At 47.4% G+C, this 24,032-nt stretch overlaps 1 protein-coding gene across 1 annotated transcript in view; it reads right to left on the reverse strand.

The window, feature by feature from the left end:
• Positions 1-1,486: 1,486 nt before the first annotated feature.
• Positions 1,487-24,032, reverse strand: part of FAAH2 (fatty acid amide hydrolase 2) — a 42,605-nt gene continuing 20,059 nt past the window's right edge. The window contains exons 4-11 of the mRNA XM_053274043.1: positions 16,853-17,062; positions 11,537-11,656; positions 10,390-10,525; positions 8,960-9,077; positions 5,010-5,129; positions 4,311-4,422; positions 3,380-3,574; positions 1,487-2,639 (exon numbers count right to left, since the gene is read on the reverse strand). Of these exons, the coding sequence (XP_053130018.1) occupies positions 2,464-2,639; positions 3,380-3,574; positions 4,311-4,422; positions 5,010-5,129; positions 8,960-9,077; positions 10,390-10,525; positions 11,537-11,656; positions 16,853-17,062 (1,187 nt within the window). The 3' untranslated portion in view covers positions 1,487-2,463. The remainder of the gene's footprint in view (positions 2,640-3,379; positions 3,575-4,310; positions 4,423-5,009; positions 5,130-8,959; positions 9,078-10,389; positions 10,526-11,536; positions 11,657-16,852; positions 17,063-24,032) is intronic.

Raw genomic sequence — 24,032 nt, forward strand, 5'->3', positions numbered from 1 at the left:
GTTCCAACCAGTCGATGTTGTGCTGCCTCTTCTTCTTGGATCACTGACCCTGAGCTACCAGGTGGCTGCAATGGGTATAATTAAAGTTGCCTCCAAGCATGTGCAGAGGCCCAAACTGGGCCACTGCCAGCCCTGCCTACTTTGGGGGAGGTTGGCAGGGGTGTGAGGAGCTGTGCCCCCTCCCCCCTGGCCACAGGCACTTTTAAGTACGTACTTACTCTCCTCCTGCCTGATCTACCCTTAAGCAACCCCCACCGGCCTCTTTACTGGTAAAAGGGAATCCTCTCTGGATTCAGCTCCAAGCCGGCTTCCCGAGTCAGCCTCAAATATATCTGGGAATTTCGTCCACCCTCACCAGCACAGAGCTCCTTCTCCTAGCTGAGAAGCTGCTGGGGGTATGGGGGACTGGAGAAAGCAGGAAGATCCCTGCCTGCAAGTAATAAGATAGTAGGGATGTGCTCAAAACGTAGTTTGAGCACTTGCAGGGAAATTCAAAAGAGGACTTGAGAAAAAGGAGAGCAGGTGCTGATCTGCTCTTCCTCTTCCCTTCCAACTGCAGTGGCACTGGTCCCCAAAAGCCCTGCGTGCCATCAGCACACACATGGCATCTGTGCATGCATGACACCATGGGCATGCTGATGGCACACTGGGCTTTTTGGGACCAATGGAGCCCCAGTTGGAAGGGGCGGGGGAGAGCAGTTAAAAGCAACTGCCCTCCTTTTTCTTGAAGTCCCCTTTTGAATTTCCCTGCAAGTGTTCAAACTGCGCTTCGAGCACATCCTTATAAGATAGGGTCCAATCCAGTTAGGTGTGTGAAGGAAGTTATTCTCCTTCATTGTAGGAGATATTCAAGATATTCTTCATTGAATACATTCAATCTGAGTTGCCTGGTTTATTAAACTTCTCTCTCTTATAATCTGCTTTATGATGAGACAAATGTTTTTATTGCATACTTGTTTCTCTTATAATTTAATAAACCTTGTTGGTGAAGTGTGCTACTCTTCATTTTGAGTCTGCCTTCGTTACATGCCTTTGGAGGCCTAGGACTGTTCAGTCCTTCTAAGGAAAGTTTTGCCACTTTAGCCACCCCCTGCAATCTTATGTGGAAATAGTGGTTGTCACACATTAAAATAAAGTGGATGGTGGCAGCCTACTGTAAATCTCTTGCAGTCAAGGATTCACCCCAGTGAACACCCCTGTCCCCCTCTGGCTCTGGTAGGAGCTCTGACACCCCCTGTAAAAATAGAGGTTAAAAACAGGTTATATCTGTATTTACTTGGAAACCTCCCCCCCCCCCGCCGCCAATTTTTAACAACAAATAGATTATTTCTAAGTTAATATCGGATTGAGATAAATATGGTACATTTTAGAACCATAGAACATGAGGACTAGCAGCTCTAAAATTTGGCCTCAGGTATTTGCTTTAGAAGTGAAAGGAAAAACCATACATTCCACACACACGCGTGCACAAAAGAACACACATTGCTTCAGGAGCTTGATAATATATTATATTTTCATTAATATCAGTGCAGCAATATTGGCCCATGAGAAGTGATTACTGACCACAGCTCCTTTGCACCCAATCAAGAGGATTGCACAGAGTGGAATAGGGTTCCAGTATCAATCAATGGTAGAGAGAGAAAAAAAACTCCTGCACCAATACAAAATATGCCTTGAGCCCCACAGCTAAAAGGATGCTGCCCTCTTTGGGGCAGAAAAGGAAAGTGAAGGAAAGACTCAAGGCGAATGAATGGACAGGCAGGCAGGGAGCTTTTTACCTATCATACCCCTATGGAACTTCGCAAGATTTGTCAGTTTCTGCCTTACAAAAGACAACAGTTCTTGCACATCTTCCACCATGAGCCAGAGTGCCAGGGATGGGAGTGTATGACCATGAAGCCCCATGTGAACAGGAATGTATGAAGATGTTACCAAGGAGCTCTGTGCATGGTAGTGTTTTGTGCAAGCTGCAAGGTGGTAGCAGCCTGTGGACCCCCATATCCCAAAGGTATTTAGGAGTAAGTATCTAGTGGAGCTCTCCAATGTCCTTCCAAAACAAAATAATGGAAGCCTGGGATTTAGAGCCTGCTTTACCAATGCTCCAGCCAAAACAAAAAGCTGCCCTTTGCAACTGCACATAACATGATTGTCTCTGGTCAGAGTCCCCTCCCCCCTACAAAACCCCTGATTTCCCTGAGAAAGCAGAACATCCTCTCCCCGTGCCTTCAGTTTGCAATGGAAAAGGGAGAAAGCTAAAATGCAGGGCTGAACCTTCACCATATTGGCCTTGGTCTCATGGGAGGCAGCATCTTAAATGGTGGATGGATAACCCGCATCTATGTTCCCTACAAGGGAGGAGGGGGCACATGGGGACCTCTTCCAGTTTCAGACACAGTCATCTGTCAGTAGATCTGATAGGATGGTCTTCATATTTTTGATCACGCCAGTCTCAGATGAGCAGCATTAGGATGTGCCTGGGCAAACCCAGCCTCCAAATGCCTTCTCCAAGTATCGTGCCATGGCCAGAGTCAAGTGGTCATTGTGGGGTCCAGCCACCACTTGGATGCCCAGAGGGAGGCCTTCCTTGCTCAAGCCCAATGGGCACTGAGTCACTGGCAAACCCAGGATGTTGAAGATGGCTAAAAAGAAGAAGAAGAAGAAGAAGAAGAAGAAGAAGAAGAAGAAGAAGAAGAAGAAGAAGAAGAAAGAGAGAGAGAGAGAGAGAGAGAGAGAGAGAGAGAGTCAGAGAGTCAAAGCATTTCTCTGCCACTCCACCCCACCCCCCCCCAACGAACACCAGTACTGTTTACTTTTTGTTGCTTAGAAACGTTCCTTGGATTTGAAATTCGTCAGATGTTATTTTAGAAAACCACTTTACTGACACAACAGTACAATATGATGTGAATTTAGCCAGAGAGAGGCCTCAAAGCTACATTAGGCATCACGACTCACTGGGCCTCTCAAACAAGATAAAGTCTGATCTACATCTCAGAAGCTCCTTGTCCACAATCTGTGGTCACAGCAGCCCTCAGTGAGAAGCTGCACCACTCGCTAAAGGTGGTAGGAGGGGGCTGGATGCATTATACATACAGGTGTGCATGCATATGCCTGCATTATATAATGGGCATGTTCTCACAGGCTCCAAGCCCTGTGCTTGCTCCCAAGAAATGATAGTGTGTTGGCAAACATTGAGGTAGGAAGAGGGGAAGTGATTGTGTACTGGCCTCGATACTGTGCTGGGTACAGGATGTGGCTGGCTACCCATCTCATGGCCAGCACAGTATTACTTCTTCTGCCGACAAGGACTGCTAAGTGATCAGTGTCCCGGCATCCTTTTGAAGGCAATGCTAACTCTACAGCCAAGATAGGTGCGTCTTACCTGTGTAGGCAAAATTGAAGGGCATTCCCAAAGGAGCATGGTGTTTGGGAGCCACGACAGGGTGTGAAGGGTATAAAAGGATGCCGTCATTCCCCAGTAAGTCCACAATCTCAGTCTGCAGGCTTTGGGCCATGCTTGCGAGCTTAGCGTTCTCCTTGGGTGTGTATTTCACAAACTTCTCTGTTATTCCTAGGGCTATGAAGAAAGAGCCATAGGTGGGAGACAGAACAAAACAAGTAGTTACTGCAGTAAGCCGGGCCATTTATATAATGATCTGTTAGACCCAAGACCAGTGTTCCTGTAACAGGGATTCCTAGATGTTCTTGATTACGGCTCCCATCATCCCCAGCCAAAGGCCACTGCAGCTGGGGATGATGGGAGCATCAGCTAACAATCTGTTACAGAGAACAGTGCCCAAGACCTGATGTACAATGGTTTAAAAACAGCTTTCAGTGCGTGTCAGAAGTCTGGTTCTCTTAGTGCTTTGGTTGTATGAACAGAACAGAACTTTATTACGGTCATAGACCAATATTTTGGTTGAAAGTATTATGTGATACAGCCAGGCAGGATAATTGGACAGACTACGGGACTCGGAATTGTCTCTTACTTCTGGAGACATAGTGCCACCTTCTGGGGCCCATACATTACTACCTGCAATATTACTACCAACTCAAGGGGTAGCCCAGGAGTTCTCAAACTTGGGTCCCCAAATGTTGCTGTACTACAACTCCCATCAATCCCAAACACAAAGGCAAAAGGTCATTGTGGCTGGGGATGATGGGAACTGTAGTCCAGCAACTTCTGGGAACTCAAGCTTGAGAAGCTCTGGGATAGCTAAAGACAGCCTGGCCAAAGTTAGCATTTTTATAATGGTTGATGATTAAAAAAATTCAGTTATCAAAAAACTCAAAGTTAAGACATGAGAAGTTACCAATGGCTGGAAGGGTGTGTGAAGACATCCCAATCGTCCATTTCACCAGCTCCCATGATGGCCACACTGGTTTTCCATGGTCTCCGAGCAGGTCTGTGAAGGCTTGAGCTTCCTGTAAGGAACACACATTAAGAAGCTGGAACATTCCAGAAGAGATTGAGCCTGTGATCTTCTGCAAGTAAAGCTCATATTGTCCCCTTCAATGTGCATTTGCAGGGGGAACACTGGCTGTATTCTAGGGTATACTTTCCATGCAAGATGACCGCAAGGTCTCACAGACTTTGACAATGCACTGCATGGAGCAACTGCCCTTTAGGGCATATCTCATGATCTAAAAGTGCTCAGAACTTTTTTGGAAGACACCCAACAGTTCCGCAACTGGTACATCAATATGCAAAGGACACTCTGAAGGCAGAAAGTGTGAAAGCCGGGTATATTTCTCCTCACCATGACCTCAAGGACAATGACTTAAGGATATGAATACGATGAATATTTATATACAACTTTTCAACAAAAGTTCCCAAAGTGGTTTACATAGATATAAATTTAAAAAATGGCTCCCTGACCACAAAGGGCTCAAATCTAAAAAAGAAACATAAAATAAGATACCAGCAACAGCCTCTGGAAGAATGCTGTGCTAGGGATGGATAGGACCACTTCCTACTACATGGGCTTTTGTCCTGATCTGTGTCTACACACCTGCCCATCATCATCCTTGGAAGACATCATGACAGACCAGATCTGGAAGGAATACTTCATTTTGCGAATGGTCACATGCTGCACTTGAACCCCCAGCTCAGACTCCAGATGCTCAACCACCTTAAACACAAGAGAGAGAGAGAGAATGAATATAAATATGAATGAATTGTCAGGCTTTTGGCAGCATCAGACTTATTTTGGGGTCTTATTTGTTATGGGATTTTAAAAAAATCTTATAGCTATTATTTTTTAATTTCTGTTGTGAATTGCCTCAGATTTGGTAGAGAGGATCATTGGTCACTCACTGTGAAGGCTTCCTCTGGCTGTTGGTTTTGATATCTCACGTAGGTTAACTGTCCCGTGTGTTCCAGAGGGCAGGACAAATCAAACAAGGAAAGCCTTAAGAGAGGATAGCCCCTCCTAGTTCTAATTGGACGAGCCAAACTTCTAGAATGAAAGTAACAGTAAAGAGGAAATGTAGACATGCAAATGTGACAAGATACCGGCAAGAAAAGATTTGGAAACACTTACCAATAATTTTTATAGTGTCTAGTGAATGTGGACGAAGAGGACCATATAGCTACTCTACAGACTTCATCCAGGGGGGCATTCATGGAGAAGGCTGCTGAGGTGGTTGAATGGGCAGTGACTCTCAAAGGCATAGTCAGGTGTTAGACTTAATACGCCAGAGCGATGCAGGCCTTAATCCACTGGGCCAGGGTTGTGAAGGATACTTGCTGGCCCATGATAGCTGGAAGGAAGGAGAAAAAGAGCACTTCTGTCGACCTGAAGGAGGCTGTCCTAGATAGGTTCATCTTTGACATTCGCCAATGCCTGAACTTATGCCACTGCTTTTCTTTGCCTGTGGCCAGTTTACAACAGAAAGAAGGGAGGACCACATCCTGGAATCTGTGAAAAATCGAAGTGACCTTCAGAAGAATAGAAGAATCTGGGATCAGATGCATTTTTTCTTGGGGGTGGTGGATGCAGAATCTAGGATTGGAAGAGAATGCCCTGAGCTCAGAAATCCTCCATGCAGAAGTAATGGCGACAAGGAAGATTAGCTTGAAGGAGAGTATGTGCAAGGGAATTGACCTTATGGGCTTGAAGGGAGATGCATGCAGGACTCAGAGCACCTTGTGAAGGTCCCAGGACAGGAAGCGATGGATGTCTGGAGGAGAAGAAAACATGGCCGCTCTCAGAAATCTATGAAGTCGAGGATGAGATTGGATACTCTTCCCTTTGGATGGAGCCAGAAGGTTAACAAGGGTGGCTGCATGGCATTTGAAGGTGTTAGCCTTCAGAGCCCTGTCAATCCCATCCTGCAGAAAGAGAAGGAGTTGGGAGATTCTGCAGCTTTCTGGAGAGAACGTGCATTGGCAGCACCAACAGAGAAATAACCTCCATGTGGACTGGGAAATCTGGTTGGTTGAGGCCCTCCTGGGTGCTAGAATAGTGTCCATGACCCTAGAGGTGTAACCATGTTGCCTCAGGAGGTTGTGCTCAGTCACCAGGCAGCAAGCTTGAACCACAATGGATTGTGGTGAACCACAGGGCCCTGAGAGAGGAGGTTCAGAGATGGGAAGGAACCAGGGATTCCTCACCGTGAGATGTAGAATTTCTGTGAACCAGGGCCTACGTGGCCAAAAGGGAGCCACTGGGATGACCTCTGCTTGGAGCAGGCAAATGCAACAGAGTAGGCGACTGAGAAGTGGGACCAGCGGAAATTCATGCAGGAGCTCCTGTGGCCAAGGAGCTGACATGGCATCCACTGCTTCTGCTCAGGGGCACGGGAAGCAGGAGAATCTCGGGAGCTGAGAATTCATCCAGAATGCAAAGAGGTCAACCTTGGGCTGTCTCAGACAAAGACAGGTCATCTGGAACACATGCGGGTCAAATCTCCATTCCACTGGGTGGAGGTCAGCCATCCTTAAGTCATCATCCTCGAGGTGATGGTGAGGAGAGATACTCCTGCTCAGGGACATAGGAGCAGGTTCCTCCCTGCCGGTTGATGTGTGCCTTGGCCATGGTGGTGTTGGTGCAAATAAGTATGTGATGGAGAATTCTGTCTTGGAAGGCAAGGAGTGCTAGGCGGATGGTCTGCAGCTCCAACCAGTTTATGCTGTGCCTGACTTCCTGCAGAGTCCACATCCCTTGGGCTGAGTGGTTGAGGCACTGGGCTTCCCAGCCGGACAGGCTGGCATATGTGGTTACTATGGTGTGGGGCGGGCCCAGGAAGGGATGGTCCCAGGTTAGATGAGAGGCCTGCAGCCACCAGAGTCTCTGACTGATGGGGCAAAGGTGTAGCTTAAGGTGTTGTCTGCGGGCAATGGATGCTTGGTGGGGAATTATTGCAATGGATGGAGGTGGAAACCAGTCCAAGGAACCTCTTCCAGGAACCGCTTTCGCGACCATGAGGCCAAGGAGCTGGGCCAGAACAAGGACTGGGACTGGTATGGGGGTCAGGTACTTGGTGGATCAGAGACTGCAGCTTGTCTATGTGGTCCTGGAGGGAGAAATAGGCAGTTGCTGATGGTGTCTATGACAACCGGCAGGTGATGTATCCAGTTGGAAGGAACCAGGGTGCTCTTGGCCACGTTCACGAGGAAGCTGCGAGTGGATAGAATCGCTAGTGTGGTGCTGAGGTATCGTTTCCGTACGGAACTTTCTGCATCTTACTATATTGTTTAAGTATTTGAGATCCAGGATTGGCTTGGGTGACTGAGGTGGAAGAAGAGCCTACGGAGGCCTCCAAAGGATCAGATGCGCCCTGCCCCCCTCTAGACTCCGGCACCGACATGTGGACTGTGTTGGCCCGAAGCCAGTGTGAACAATGGTGGCATGCTGAAGTAGCTTACCATGCCCTTGAATTGCTTTCTTGCCCTTGGGCATGAGGACATGAAGGATCCCGGTCCTCTGCAGTTCCATGGGGAAGGAGGGAAGCAGAGGAGAAAAGGGAAGGGAAAGGCCTGTTTTTGTGTTTTAGGGTGAAACAGAGCAAAAAAGATTGAAGATGCTGGAAATGGAGAGATAAAATTAAGAGACAATAAATGGAGAAAGAGAAAGGGAGAGAAGCGAGAAGCTGGCTGGATATGACCTTCTCTGGAGCTGGCAGGACAAACTAAACTGGGAGGGGGCTATCCTCTCCCACCTCTTAAAAGCTTTCCTTGATTGATTTGTCCCGCCCTCTGGAGCATGAGGGGAGGATAACCCATGTGAGATGTCCTCACCCAGCAGCCGAGAATGAATGTGTTAAGTAAACAGTGCCCCATGCTTACCCTGATGTGTCCAGCGATATACACTTGTTCTGTGCTCGGTTTAGCTGTGATGCTTTGAGAAATGGACTGAGGGAAGGGGGGCAGATCTCATTTTCAAAAGCATCACAACAAAGGAATAGAAAATAAATATCCCTTACTTTAGACATTGTAACTCCATAGTACCCCTCTTAAATTTGCCATTTTAATCTGGCAGCCCTACAGTGCCAAGTAACCATCTCATCCATATACCCCAATCAGACTGTCAATATGTTTCTATTAAAAGGGGACATGAATCTCACTCTTAGCATCAGCATCAGGCCAACATAGTGCCTGAAAATACCAGCATGCACAAAGACTACAAATATTTACATACCACTTTTCAGCAAAAGTTCTCAGAGCAGTTTACACTGAAAAACAAACAAACAAGATGGTCCCCTGTCCCCAAAGGGCTCACAATCTAAAAAGACATATAAGGCAGACCTCAGCAACAGCCACTGAGGGGATGCTGTGCAGGGGTTGGACAGTTGCTCTCCCCCCTAATAAATATAGAAACCGCCACTTTAAAAAGGTGCCTCTTTTAAAATTAGCATAAATTTACTAATCCACTATTTACCCAAACTCCTACTTACTACAGTAAACATGCGGCTACTGGGAAGGCATATGTCTGAATACCTGGACGTAGCTTCCTCTCACCTTGCACTGAGCCTGAAGGATCTCTTTGTCCACTGGAGAAACAAAAATAGAACCTCCATCATGCTTCATAAAGTAGAATTTTAGGTTCTCTAAGGACACCTTTTCATCCAGCTTCAGTCTGCAGGGGAAAGAACAAGGTAGTCATAATCAGAAGCAACTTCTTATCTTCCCTCAAAGGAGCATCAGTTAAGGTTCACACAGGAGGCTTCAGTCTTTATTTATTTACTAGCTGACAGAGCATCTGTGCACTCTTTGGAGCTGGCTATTCCCCACCATCCTGGCCCCTCTCTCTTGTGCTTCATCCCCCTGCCCCATTCTCTCATGCCCCCCTTCCTCCTGCCCCTCCCTTCCCCCCTGCCCCACTCTCTCTTGCCCCCTCCCCCTCCCTTCCCCCCTGCCCCACTCTCACTTGCCCCCCCCTGCCCCACTCTCTCTTGCCCTCCTCTCCCACTCTCGCTGCAGGCTGCCCCATTCGCTTCCCCACCCCCTTGCCCTCTCACTGGCACCTCCTCTCCCCTAGGCCTGTGCCTGGCCATCCCGCCGCTGCCTTCTGCTCCCGGTGGCAAGGCCTGGCCGCCACCTCCTCCTCCTCACACAGGACAGCCTGGCCAGGCCAGGCCAGGCCATCCCACCGCCTCTGCCTCCCAGCAGCCAGCCAAGGCCACCGCCGCCTCCCAGCAGCCAGCCAAGGCCGCCGCGACCTTACCCGGGACACCCCGCTGCCCGGGGTGTCCCGCCGTCCCGCCTCCCAGCGGGCTAGTCCCGCCCAGGCCGTCCTGCTGCTGTCACCGCTCAGCGGCCAGCCGAGGCCACTGCCTCCTCACCCGGGACAGCCTGGCCAGGCTAGGCCTTCCCCCCGCCGCCTTAACCTCCCATTGGCCAGCCAAGGCCGCTGCCTCCTCACCCGCCACCACCTCCTCAGGCTGGGCAGTGGCCCGCAGCCGTCGCCATTTTCTCTTGCCCACAACTCTCGCCCCTAGGCCAGAACTCTCGCAATGTGTCGTGAGAGTTCCGCCGCCAAATTCAGGACACACATGCCAGCTAAGAGAATTAAGTATATAGATTTTTTAAAACTTATTTAACATATTTCTATACTGCCCAAAACTTGCGTCTCTAGGCAGTTTATAATTAAAGTCATTTAAACATTAAAATCAGTTAAAACCCAACATTAAAATTAAAACTATAAATCTAATTCAAAGCCTAATTAAAATCTTGAGTGGCTTTTTGATGTACACCTAGTTCCTTTTGCCTGCTCTCAGAGGAACACCATGGCAACAGAGAGCCCCAAACCAGTAGAAACAGTGTCCTCATTTTAGGATCTCCTACAGTAAGACAAGAGAGCCAACCAATGCCAGATACCAGAAGTATCTGTTTCCTAGGAAGAGGTCAGGAGTACTTTTATACCCTGCAAAGCAAGGAGAACCACTTACTTAGTGATGTTTGGCCCAGCCATGACCCTCACCAGGGGCTCCAGGTCCTCTGCGTAACGGCACATGGGGCCGGTGCACAGGAACTTTGTCCGCACACCCATGGCATTAGGGAACTGGCCGTCGTTGGGAACCACACCTAGAAACACACAGAGGCATCAAGTTTAGCTTTCCATGTCAAACCACATCCTCTGAACACAAACTGATTGATCAGGGAGAGGCGGTGGCGGTGATAGAGCATAGCAATAGCACTTACATTTATATACTGCTCTATAGCTGGAAGCTCTCTAAGCGGTTTACAATGATTTAGCATATTGCCCCCCAACTTTCTGGGTACTCATTTTACCGACCTCGGAAGGATGGAAGGCTGAGTCAACCTTGAGCCCTTGGTCAGGATCGAACTTGCAACCTTCTGATTACAGGGTGGCAGTTTTACCACTGCGCCACCAGGGGCATGAGTTACATGTCATTTAAAAAGTTCTGCTGTGAATTCAAGGCTATATCTGATCCAAACACAAACTCTTACCATTTTCAGTAAAACATAATCCCTACGTACACATTATGTTCAGCACTCGTTCAATGAGTGTACAGTGTATACAGGTACAGTTATTCACATCTTATCTTGAATACAGGTACAGCAGTACACTTCCTATCTACCCAGGTTCACTTTTAAAATAAATCCAGGTACAGCCATTCACAAAAAGTACAAGTGTACAGACATAATATCTGAATAGGGCTATTGTGTGACATTTCCTCAACTCAAAAATGATGGTTCTCTTAGTACATAAGATAGACCTTCAGGAAGAGGTACCCCCCCACACACACACAATGAGGGAGAATTATGAAGCCACAAGCTATATTTTCCCAGTTCATTACATTTTAATCTGTGTTGGATTTCCATGGCAAGCACTTAAGAAATCACAGAACATAAAAAGCACTTGCTAGAGATATGAATTTAGTGTTAGGAACATAGGAAGCCGTTCTAAATAGATAAACTCTCCCGGACATAAACTAGAAGTGATTCATGGGAGAGTGCATGGTCATTTGGTGGTACGGGAGGAATCCTTGCATACTGCAAGCCCATTTTACTAGGAGGAATCCTTGCATACTGCAAACCATTTTACTAGTATTCAAAATGCCTCGTTAATACCTGTGGTGGGCTTGTGCCCAAAGACTCCATTGAAGAAAGCAGGCATCCGGATACTGCCCCCAATGTCTGAGCCCACACCGATTACAGAGCCAGCAGCTGCCAGGATGCAGCCCTCTCCCCCTGCATGAAACAACAGACCAGATTGCCATAGTACCACAGATAGCTCTAAGCAACATAAACATGGGTCACCCACAGAATCTGCTCTGGGGAGACAGACATACACAGATGAAAGCAGACTGGAGCACTGGTTACTCACTGTGAAGGCTTCTTCTTGCTACTGCATCCAAAGGCGTCTCATGTGTGGGTTATGCTGCTCCATGTAACTCTAGAAGGCAGGACTATGCAAATTAAGTTAGGCTTTTAAGGCTGCAAGGAGCATGACCCACCCTCCCCAGTTCTTTTAAGATCAGAGGAGAAGAGGACCTCTATGAAGAAAACACATTTTAACCAATATTAACTAAAGACCAATGAATCCAACTGGAACTACTTGTGTCTGTCTAGGCTAGGCTCCAATAGGATGAAGAAGTTATAAAATAGGCAGGAGCAGGTCAAAGCAAAAAGAGATTACCCCTGAAAAGAGTATCCCTGTAAAGTAGGTGCTGGTGCTGCAGGGCGGGTAGAGACGCCCTTGGATGCAGCAGCAAGAAGAAGCCTTCACAGTGAGTAACCAATGCTCCATTCTCTGCTGCTGCAGTCCAAGGGCATCTCACATGTGGGGACATAACACAGTCCTAAAGTCTAACCAAGCCCTGAGTCTACTCTGAAGGGAGAATCTGCTAGAGAACTGGCCTCCCAAAAGATGCTTGGGCAGAGGAGAAGGCATCCAACTTGTAGTGTTTAGTAAAGGTAGATGGTGCCTGCCAGGTGGCTGCTTTGCAAATGTCCTGTACCGGGGCATTCGTAGAGAAAGCCACAGATGTAGCTGCAGCTCCGGTAGAGTGGGCAAACATCCTAGTGGGCGCCCTGAGGTTTTGGGATTCATAGGCTAGAGCTATGCATGACTTTAACCACCTAGCCAATGTGGCTGGGGTGATGGCCTGGACCATGATGCAAGGTAAAAAGGAAACAAAAAAATGATTCAGGCGCCCTAATGCATTTTACATACGTTTTAAGGCACCTCCGGATGACTAGCTTGTGCCAGGACTTCTCTGCCAGTTGAACCGGCTTAGGGCAAAAGGAAGGGAGAACAACGTCCTGTGACATATGAAAAGGAGATGTCACCTTAGGTCAGAAAAAGGTGTCTGGAATAAGCTTTACGGAGTCTGTGGAAAAAACACACAGGTTTTTATGGTTAGATAAGGTCCTGAGCTCAGAGAGGTAGGCCGAGGTAATAGCAATAAGAACAAGTTGTTCTAGTAAGAACTAATCAGCCTACTTTCTTTTCACCATCTCTACATTTGGACTAAATTTGGTGCAAATTGAGGTCCACAAGTTAGATCTCTTGTGCCTCAAATACTCACATGTCCGCCATCTTGGATCGGGGTGGATGTCATCATTACAAACTGCACCACTGAGGTGTCCCTGTGTGTCACTCACTACAGCTGTTCCAAATTTGGGTCAAATCGGTTAGACAGACCTCAAGTTAGTGCACTTGCACCTCAACAGTTTATGCATCCGCCATCTTGGATCAGGGTGGGTGACATCACAAGCTACACCATTAGAGCATCCCTATGTGTCCATTCAGCTGTAGCAAATTTGGTTTAAATGGGTTAGACTGTCCACATGTTAGCCCACTTGTGCCTCAGATGTTCATGCAGCTGCCATCTTGAATTGGAGTGGATGACATCATCACACACCATGCCATTAGGGCATCCCTACAGCTGTAGCAGATTTGGTTCAAACCGGCTAAGCAGTTCACAAGTTAGCCCACTTGCACCTCAAAAGTTTATGTGTCCACCAACTTGGATCAGGGTGGATTACATCATCATAGACTATGCCGCTGAGGTGTCCCTATGTGTCCCTACAACTGCACCCAGTTTGGTTCATATTGGTCCATGCATTACAAAGTTGATGGGCAGAGGGACATACACAGAGAATGCTGGATGATCTCATAAACCTACTGGAAAGTAGGCTAAAAACCAGTTTAAAAGAGAGTAGGCAGAGTGGTATAGTGGACACAGGTTTAGAGGGAGGACCCTGGAGTGCTTTCAGGACCATATGCAGTTGCTATGTAGGAAAACGAACCACCAAAGGTGAGAGGAGAGTGGTGCCTTTTTGGAAACATCTTAAGTGGGGGTGACGGATGGATCCTTTATAAGTCCCTGAGATAAGCCCCACCAAGGAAGTGGCCTGGTGCTTGAGGGTATTCACTGATAGGCCTTGGTCCAGACCATCTTGAAGAAACTGTAGGAGATGTGTCATGGTGGCTGACCCCCGAGGTACTCCATGTTGTGGAGATCTTCGCAGGAAGGCCCTCCATGTATATTGATAAATTCTTGTTAGTGGAAAGGCACCTGGAAGTGAGCATTGTGTTAAGCACCTTGGCAGAGGAGCTGTGCTCTTTGAAGATGCGCCGCTCATTTTCCATGCAGCTAATCTTAGCCAGCCGGGATCTGGGTGACACACTGGGCCCTGGAGAAGCAGGTCCGGTGAGACTGGTAGTAGCAAATGTGCTTCTGTGGCTAGACTGGCAAGTTCTGCAAACCATGGTCTTCTTGGCCAGAATGGGGCTACAAGGATCTTTGAGGATCTTGAGTTGTTAGAGCACCCAGGGCCAGGAGGTGGGAAGGCATTATAGAGGGCCTGTCAGCCAAGGCGATGATAGTATGTCCACCTCTTCCACTTGTTGGCAGGGGAACCTGGTGAAGAAGCGGGGAATTTGGGCATTGGCTTGTGTCACGAAGAGATCCACCACTGGCTGGCTGAAGTGATAGTTCCTACTAACAGTCGGAACATTACCGGGTTCAATTGCCACTCTCCTGGAAAGAGATCCAACCGACTGAGCCAGTCTGCCACTGTGTTGAGGTCCCCCTGCACATGATGGGCTGCTAGATATCCTACATGTTGTGCTGCCCACAGAAACAGATGGACCACTTCTGCCTGCAGAGACCTTGACTGGGTTCCCCTTGCCGATTTACGTGTGCCTTAGCCGTGGTGTTGTCTGTGTGTATGAGGATGTGGTGATGTAGAACGATGGACTGGAACTCCTGAAGAGTCATGCGGATTGCCCTGAGCTCCAGCCAGCTGATGCTGTATCGATGCTCCTCCACCGACCAACTGCCTTGGGCTGACTGCTGGAGACAATGAGCGCCCCAGCCTCTCTTGCTGGCATCCATGGTCACAATGACTGTTGGGTGGTCGAGGAATTCTTTTCCTTCTGAGAGATAAGGGATGGTGATCCATCAACGCAAGGGATTGTAGAACTGGCCAAGTCAGCGTCACCCGCCTGCTAGACTTTACTGCTATCTCTGGGTGGAAGGGCAGCAGGAACCATTGAAGGGAGCTCAGGTGGAAGCGTGCCCATGGAACTGACCCCAAACTTGTCACCATCAGACCTATTAGCCTAGACAGGGAAAGAAGGGGCAGTGACCTCTTTACCAGGGCCTGGCATACCTCAGCCTCCAATGTGCACCTGCATTCTGATGGCAAGAACAATTTGTCTTGTTGTGTGTGTCTATGGGGACGCCCAGGTGAAGAAGTTGGTATGCCAGGCTCAATTGGCTCTTTCCCCGTTGATCAGTAAGCTGTGATTTTCAAGCACCTGTAGAGTAGACTGTAGATCCCATTGGGCTGCCTATGTTGACTGAGACTTTATGAAAAGATCGTCCAGGTAAGCATAAATTCTCACACCTTGGAGGTAGAGCTGTGCAATCACTGGACAGAGGATCTTTGTAAATATGCATGGAGCAGAGGACAGGCCAAATGGGAGAGCCCTGTATTGATAATGGACTCCTACGTAGAGGAAACACAGCAAGTGGCAGCTGTTTTGGTGTATAGGCATGCCTCCTTGAAGTCTTGTGGTAGCAAGCACAACTTGTCCCCTTAGCTAAGCAGGGTCCACCCTGGTTGCATTTGAATGGGAGACCACATGTGAGCACTGTAAGATATTCCCATCAGGGGATGGAGCCGCTCTGGGAAGAGCAGAAGGTTCCAAGTTCCTTCCCTGGCTTCTCCAAGATAGAGCTGAGAGAGATTCTTGCCTGCAACCTTGGAGAAGCTGCTGCCAGTCTGTGTAGACAATAGTGAGCTAGACAGACCAATGGTCTGACTCAGTATACGGCAGCTTCCTATGTTCAGAGGTCTATGGAGGAAAGGAGATCTAGGTGTTGTAGTGCTCCCACAACCGATCTAAGGGATTTTATGCAAACTTCCTTTTGCACACAACGCGGTTTAGGTGTTGCATAGTCCTATCTTCCAGAATCACATGGAGGGGCATAACCCAAATGTGAGATGCCCCTGGACTGTAGCAGCAGAGAATAGCTAGCTTTCACACTAGCACCTACTTCAGGGAAGGTGCCACAACCTTTATTTAACCTCAGATTCTTGTGGGTCCAGAACAACACAACAGGAGAACTACTGAAGCTCTATGCATACCTTATTTGTAAATTATCCCAGGTGGCTTTCCAACCCCCCAGGTCAATCTTTCCTCACCCCATCAATCGTGTGATGGGGTGGCAGCTTTGTGGTGGAGCACTGACTTTGCATGCAGAAGATCCCAAGTTCACTCCCTGGCAGCAACTCCAGGTACAGCTGGGAAACTCCTGCCTGAAAACTTGGAGGTCTGCTGCTAGTCAATTTAGACAATGAGCAGCTAGATGGACCAATAGTCTGTCTCAGTATAAGTCAGATTCCTATGTTCCTATAACACATTACTAACTCATGAGTTTGTTTTGATTACAAGTGACTTCCAGTAACCCAAACAACCTTGTTCAGTTCTGCCCTTCATCATTCCACAGCACATGCTTGTTTATGACATGGACAGTTAAACTCCAATCCACAAATGTAAGCTCATGAGCCAGCCATTATTTGTGGTCGCCACCAATACCCTCTCTTAGATCCTTTTCTGGCACACAGATACAGGGCTTAGGAGAGAAGCATGTCTTCTCTCATTTGCACTGGGAGATGGTGAGGATAAAAATCAGTGGGAGCCCTCTGCTACTGCTCAGAAAGAATTCCTGCTGCTCCTTAACTTTGCAAAAGTGGCAGTGCAAATGAAACCTCTGGTGAAGAGATCTGTGTGGTACTGGGTGTCCTGCTTGCCAGAGGGATGGGGAAACTTAGCACTGGTGAGTTGGCAAGTGGATTTGTAGATGCCTGCAGAGCCAGTTTATACACTTAGCAGAGGCCTGTGTTCACAAAGAGGGACAGTCCACTCACCAGAGCTGCCTCCCACTATGCACCCCAGGTCATACGGGTTGTTTGTTCGGCCATAGATACGGTTGCTCGACTCAAACCACATGCACAGCTCGCTGCAGTTGGTCACGCCTAGTGGGATGGTGCCAGCTTGTTTGACCCGCGAGACGACTGTTGCATCAGATGTGGAGATGACATTCCGACGGTTAACCAATCCAGCAGTGTTGGGCAGCCCTGCCATGATAAGGAGAAATGGGTCAGAGATTCCATGCTAGCTGAGATCCTGTAGATGAAGAGAACTATGAGGTTAAGAGCCAGGGGAGTGGATGTCCCCCAAATGTCTCAACTACAGAATTGTATCGATACAGAAATAATGAAGGTTATCAGCATTTGTATTCTGCCTTTCCATAAAAAATGTCAAGAAGTAGCTATCAAAATTTAAAAGACAAAATTAAAATGTAATATAATTTTAAAAGTAAATGATTCCAAATTAAACAAATGCAGGACAACATACACTTGGACACTTTGCAGGTTAAGAACTGGCTGCAGGGTGGTGGGTGGTGGTGGCAGGTGGGTCTTTTCACAGTTGCAGAAATCTATCAGAGAGAAGATGAAATGGGCCATCCCAGGGAGGGAGTGCAGAGCGTGATGAGGCCAGAGAGAAGCCTCTCCCCCAAACCAGACAATTCAGGTGTCAGCAGGACACTAAGGAGAGCTTCCCCAGATAGTTTTAAGATGTCAGCAAATTCATCTGCAGAAGACAATCCTTCAGGTATTCTGAACCACTTTCAGGATTCATATGGGTTTTGTTCTGCAGACCATAGCAGAGCTTCGCAACCTTGGCTCCCCAGATGATGTTGGGCTGCAACTCCTATGACCCTCAGTCTTTGGCTATTGTGTCTGGGGTTGATGGGAGTTCAGTTCAACAACCTGTGGGGACCCAAGGTTTGGAATGCCTGGATAAGATGGTAACATGTCTGCTCCAAAACTACCTCTGGAAACACAGCAAGCCCTTATTTGTACAACATCATTCATGGGGTTTATGAGTGGCTACAAGAGTTACCCCCGGTCAGTGTTCCCCCTAATTTTTTTCAAGGTAGTGTGTGCACATGTGTATTATTATGTGCCACTATAGATACAACACACACACCCCTCATAAATATGGAAGGAAAGGAGTGTACTTTACAACTCTATTTATCTATCTTCTATATTAATAGCAATTATATTTGCCATTGGGGGTTAAAAGCGGCCTATAAAATAATAATTTTAAAAAACTTATCTAAGTTTTGTTTATTTAAATTTGAGTTAATCCTTGCTTTCTTGCTCTTCACTGTAAAATGTTGATTGCCCGAGTGTTAGTTGCCCCTACAATTGGATACAATTGCCCCAGGCTTCCCATTTCTTTCCAAATATCCTGGAGATTGGAGAGAACACATGCCTTAGCTCCAATCACCAAACTAGCTGCTTGCCAAAGTCAGATTGTTAAACAAGGGCCTTAACTGAAGATTTATTAATTTGTAAATTTTTGTTCCATATTTGGGAGCTGATTCAAACTTTCAAGGCAGTTAATAATATCAGAAATTTGAAGAAAGATAAACATAGGAACATAGGAAGCTGCTATATACTGAGTCAGATCATTGGTCCATCTAGCACAGTATTGTCCACACCAGCCCTGTACAACCTAAGGCCCAGGGCCCAGATCCGGTCCATTGGGACATTTTCATGGCCCAGGTAGCCAGCAGGAACCCCTAAATTTGGCAATTATGTGGAGCTGGAAAGGTACCCACTGACTGAGCAAGGACAGGGCTTATTTTCTGTCCACTATCCTTGGTTAAAATTGTGGGCCCATGAGGGGAGGAAAGGACACAACTAACTAGTAATTGCTTTAATATGTATATTTAGAGTTAATTTTACTGCAATAATCAATGCAGTGAAAATTGACTTTGCCCCACCCCGCCCATATATCCTCATGGTTGTTTCTGGCCCCCTGGGACATTTGAGTTGCGTACACGTGGTCTACACAGACTGCTAGCAGCTTCTCCAAGTCAGGAATCTCTCTTAGCCCTATTTTGGGGACACCAAGGAGGGAATTTAGAACCTTCTGTGTGCAAGCATGCAGGCTTAAATCCAGTGCTTGTGCCCCCAGGGCCTGGTTGAGGCCCACAACCGCCCCACATTTTCATAATTAAACCCTTTCATGCTCTCTAAAGATATCTAACACTCTCCTCCACTGTTCCCTCTAAGGTGTGTGCACGTGCTCACAAGTTTTTGGATGTCCGCTCAGTTTTTTTTAGAGGCTGAATCAGGAAGGCCCCATTCTGAATGCAGGTGTGCACTGCAGCAGAAATCTGGGCTACTAAGCCTCAAATCCCTGATGAGAAAGTGAACCAAAGTTAGTTTAGGATGAACTGATGATTTTTGGAATGTGTGATAAGGAGGGGTGTGGGGAGAACAATGAACAATGGGATTACTGTACTCTGAAGAGCCTACATGCGTAGTTGGGACCATAATGTATCTTGTCTAGAAAAACTATGATTGGTCCTTCGGGGGGGGGGGAGATGCTCAGTTTACAAGAGCCTATGTATGACTAGATATTAATATAGAGATATGAATTATATAATATGTCACCACTATTTTGTTTGTGTGAGGTGAAGGCCCAGTCGAGATTCTCATCATTTAGTAGTGTTTTGAATCTGATGGAAAGGGTATTGGCCTCTACCTAGAAAGAACCTAGAGTGTAGTGTTTCCACTATAGCGCACACTGCCTTGATACTGCTGCCCAGAGCAAAACCTATTCTGCACAGAGATGGAAAAAGTTAGAGGGACCACTGCTCTCCTCCCCACAAGTTTGCTTCACAGGGCAGAATGTCATATATGGAGTTAACCCAACTTTTTAGGATTGATAAACATGCAAGCATTTCAAGAGCTTTTAAAATGGGTTTCCTGTGATGAAGCAAGTGTAGACTTTTGGAGGGGGAGGGAGAAATGTTTAATATTCATTTTAGCAATTTGTGAAGCCATTTTCAAGAAGCTGGGGGTATTTCAGTCCATTACAAGCTGATTAAAAAGACAATATGTAAGTTATTTATATATGAACTACTGTTACAAGCACAAAGCAAAATAAAATATTTATTGCAGGAGAAACGTATTGCAGAAGAACAATTTTCTCATATATTTTGCTATTTAAGTCATTTTGAGAACTTTGTTGCTAAAAAGGCTGCATAAAATATTTTTTATAATACATTTAAGGCAAAGACACAAGGGGGAAAAACCCACAGACCACCAGATTAGAGCTATAAGCAGTTTGGTGACTTCAAACTTTACTAATGGTGAATCAATATCAATCTCTCTCCCGTCTAAACCAGGGAGGCGAATGGGGGGTGGAAGAAAAAACACAAGCAAATTGCCTTTCAGATGCACACAGGCACATACAGCCTGGGAGGAAAGAAACACATGGCATCAATGGAAATTTTCAAGTGGGAAGACTTCTCTCACATTTGCGCACACACACGGTCCATAAAGGGTGGGGGAAGGGAAACAAAGTAGCTTAAGCAAGGGGAACAAATCAAATAAAACAAACGCCTTGGGGAGTTTATGTTTTGCTTCCCTTGAGAGAGACACGTTTAGCCGGTTGCTCAGCTTCATCCATTTTTCATTCAGTTCCTCCCCACACTACTACAGACAAATGCAGCTGAACCAGTTAGCTGACTGCTGCTACTGCTGTGCTGGTCTCCTTCCAAATTCATAGGGACTGTACAAGGACTAGTAACTTGCAGCCCATTAAATTAACGGGCGCTAGTAGGAACTTCTCCCACAGCTCCCTTCAGACTTGGCAGCGGAGGAGCGATCCTGCCCTCTGCAGCTTGTCCTCGGCCGCCACCTCCGCCTTCTCCCCCTCCCCTCCCCTCCCCTCCGCCAACGCCGTCACCATCTTACGTCCACGCTCCCTGGCCGTCCGCCCACCCGCCTAAAGAACGGCAGCCCTTGCCATTGGCAGCCCTTGCCTCCTCCGGTTTCCTGGCTGGGCCCACCGCCTCCTTTGGCCGCCTGGCAGATTGGCTAGGAAAAGGTAGAGCCGACCGGAGCTCGCTGTGCCTTTAAGGCCTGTGAGGTGCAGGCTGGGAAGGGCTGCGAAAGAATGAGCGGCTGCCATCGCGTCCAGATTGAAGGGGAGGGTTTCCCCTCTTTCCCGCAGGCTGGAAGGGGAGGGTGCAGTGCCCCGGAGGAACAGCCAGTCGGGGGATTCTTGGCTGCAGCAGGAGAGCGTCCCTACAGCGTGGTCCCTGGAAAGGGCACAGGAAGCTCTGCCCTCCCCCAGGAAGTCCCACCATGCCTCGCTGCTAGCCACGGCTGAGCCGCCGGTGGCATAAGACCTGCGCGGGGTGGTGGGCGCGGTAGCAGCAGGATGCTGCTGCGGGCAGCCGGGACTCCCGCACTGGCTCCTCCAACAGAAGGAGCGCCTCCTCGGGGTTTCCCCTTCGGGCTGAGCTGCCTGTTTTGCTTGCCACTCTTCTTCAGGCGCGCACTTCGCCGCCTCGCCTGGCTTCCTCTGCCGCCTCCACCTTCTCCGCCCCCCCCCCATCAGGGGGCCAGGCCGTGAAGTGGACTCTCATCTGCGGCCGGGCCCCCTTGGATGGCCGGCCCCGGCCCCCGCCGCCTCACGGCCTGGCCCTCCGCCGCCTCGGGGCCTGGTCTGCCGCCTCTGCCACTTCGCGGCCTGGCCCTCCGCCGCCTCGCAGCCTGGCCCTCCACCTCCTCTGGCTGAGGCCGCAGCTCTGCCGCCGCCTCGGCCGGCTTCCCCCGCCGCCTCCTCCCCCCACCCGGCTTCGGCGGCGGCCGCTTCTCCTCAGCCCACCGCTTCTACTCCACCTGGCCAACATGGCGGCCGGTGGCTGCGTCCGTCTCCCTCGGCGTGTTCTGCGCACACGCTCTGCGCATGCCCAGAACACCCGAAAAAGACACGGACGCAGACACCTAGCATTTTATTATATAGGAGTATAAATATGATAAATAAACAAACTGGTATTCAGAGGCATCCTGCCTCTGAGCCTGAAGGCAGCCTATAGCCATCAGAACTAGTAGCCATTGATAGATCTGTCCTCCATGAATTTGTCTAAGCCCTGCCTAAAAATATCCCGTGGCACAGAATTACATAGATTAATTATGCGATGGGTAAAAAAGTACTTCCTTTTGCCAGTCCTAAATTTCCTGGCAATCAAGTTTCATAGGATGACCCCTGGTTCTAGTCTTGTGAGAAGGGGAGAAAATTCTCTCTCTATCCTCTCTCTCCACACCTTGCATAATTTTATAAACCTCTATCATGTCTTCCTGAGTTGCCTTTTTTCTAAACTGAAAAGTAGGGATATGCAAATTGATTCGGGTACAAATCAGTACCAGAATCTAGCTGATTTGGGTGATTTGGAGACAAAACAAATCACCCCTGTGGTCTATTGGCTAGATTCGGGTACAAACTGAATCACGCTTGATTCAATCTGAATTGATTCGGGATTTGGATCCCTCCTATTAATTCCCCCAGATTCCCAGCTTTCTTTAAAAAAAAAAAAAGCTAGCTCTAGCCCTTGTAGAAGTGGAGTTATGGAGCAAAATGTGTGGTCACTATTTTTCAAGTGTTTGGATTCTTTGATGTATAACAACTTTCTCTCAATGAATCCCTATGAGGATTCATTACACACCATTTCTTCTATTCATTTTGACTGTCTTTTTGACAGTGCCAACTGTCAACTGCCATGTGCCAACTACACCCTACTCCCACCTGCAAGGCAGTGGGTTACTAATGTTCTAGGATTTTTTTCAAGTGTTTATGCTCTTTGGTGTCTCATAACCTTTCCTCATAATGAATCCCTATGAGGATTCATTGCACACCAAAGAGTCTAAATGCCTCAAACATTCCTAAAATATAAACTGAGTACCTAATGGCTTGTGGGTTCCCCACAATTCCCCACCACTCACCTGCAAAGCAGTGGGGTCAAAATGAACAGAAGAAATGAAGGTGTGTAATGAAGACACCAAAGAATCTAAACACTTCAAAAATACCTAAAAATAAACTGAGTACCCCAGTGTGTGGGGGGTGGGGTGGGGATGGGGTGTAGATGACACATGGCAGTTGACAGTTGGCACTGTCCAATGATAGTCAAAATGAACAGAAGAAATGAAGGTGTGCAATGAATCCTCATAGGGATTCATTATGAGGAAAAGTTATTATACGTCAAAGAATCCAAACACTTGAAAAATAATGACTGCACATTTTGATCTATAACTCCACTTCTACAAGGGCTAGAGCTTAGCTTTTTTAAAAAAATGAAAGCTGGGGATCCGTTTTAGGGTTAGGATACAGCAACTTCAAATCCCCATTGTTTTATATGGCAGAAATGTTCAAAATCAGTAAAAACTCAAAAAAAAAATCATTAAATATCAACCAAGTGTCCCACTGCCTTGAAATTTGGATGGTAGGTGGTACCCTGGGGACCTACCCACCACCCAAATTTTGTGCCCCTAGGACCTTGTTAAGTGGTCTGAATCAGAATTGAATCAAAGCAAATACAAATTGAATCTGGGGTGATTTGGAGGGGGTAGATTTGGATACAAAACAAATTTGTTTGGGGCACAAATCGAATTTAAAAAAAATCATTTTGTGCACATCCTTAATAAAAAGCCCCAAATATTGTAGCTTTGCATCATTTTGGCTGCTCTCTTCTGCACCTTTCAAAGTGGCAATTCTCTTAGCAGGAAGAGAGCAAATCGCTCTATTCAACCCAGCACAGCACCCCTTGTCCCTCCTCCCATGTGCGCAGCATGACTCTGTTTTACTAAATGCTGCTGATGCACTTTGCATGCACGTTCCACAACGTCAGTGGAGATGTTGGCCAGTGTCTTTTTAAAAAAAACCCTGATCTGCATCTATATTCTAGTCAGGTATAAAAGGTGGAAATAAAACTCAAGACTCCCTAGCTATATCTGCAAACTACAGTTACAGTCATAACATCCACTGGTTTCCTTGACCTTGAAAAACATGGAATTTGACACTATATTCACCCACGTGCCATGATAGCTCATATCATGAAATAATTTCAAAAAGTGTGCTGAGCAATTCCCTTGCAACTCTAATGCATCACAGGAATTGTTTTTCAGGAGCCAACTCAATCAGGACTACTTATTTGCCAGAGATCCAATCAGTGGGAATGAT

Source organism: Hemicordylus capensis, chromosome 11 (assembly GCF_027244095.1).
Source record: "Hemicordylus capensis ecotype Gifberg chromosome 11, rHemCap1.1.pri, whole genome shotgun sequence".
Taxonomy (NCBI): Eukaryota; Metazoa; Chordata; class Lepidosauria; order Squamata; family Cordylidae; genus Hemicordylus; species Hemicordylus capensis.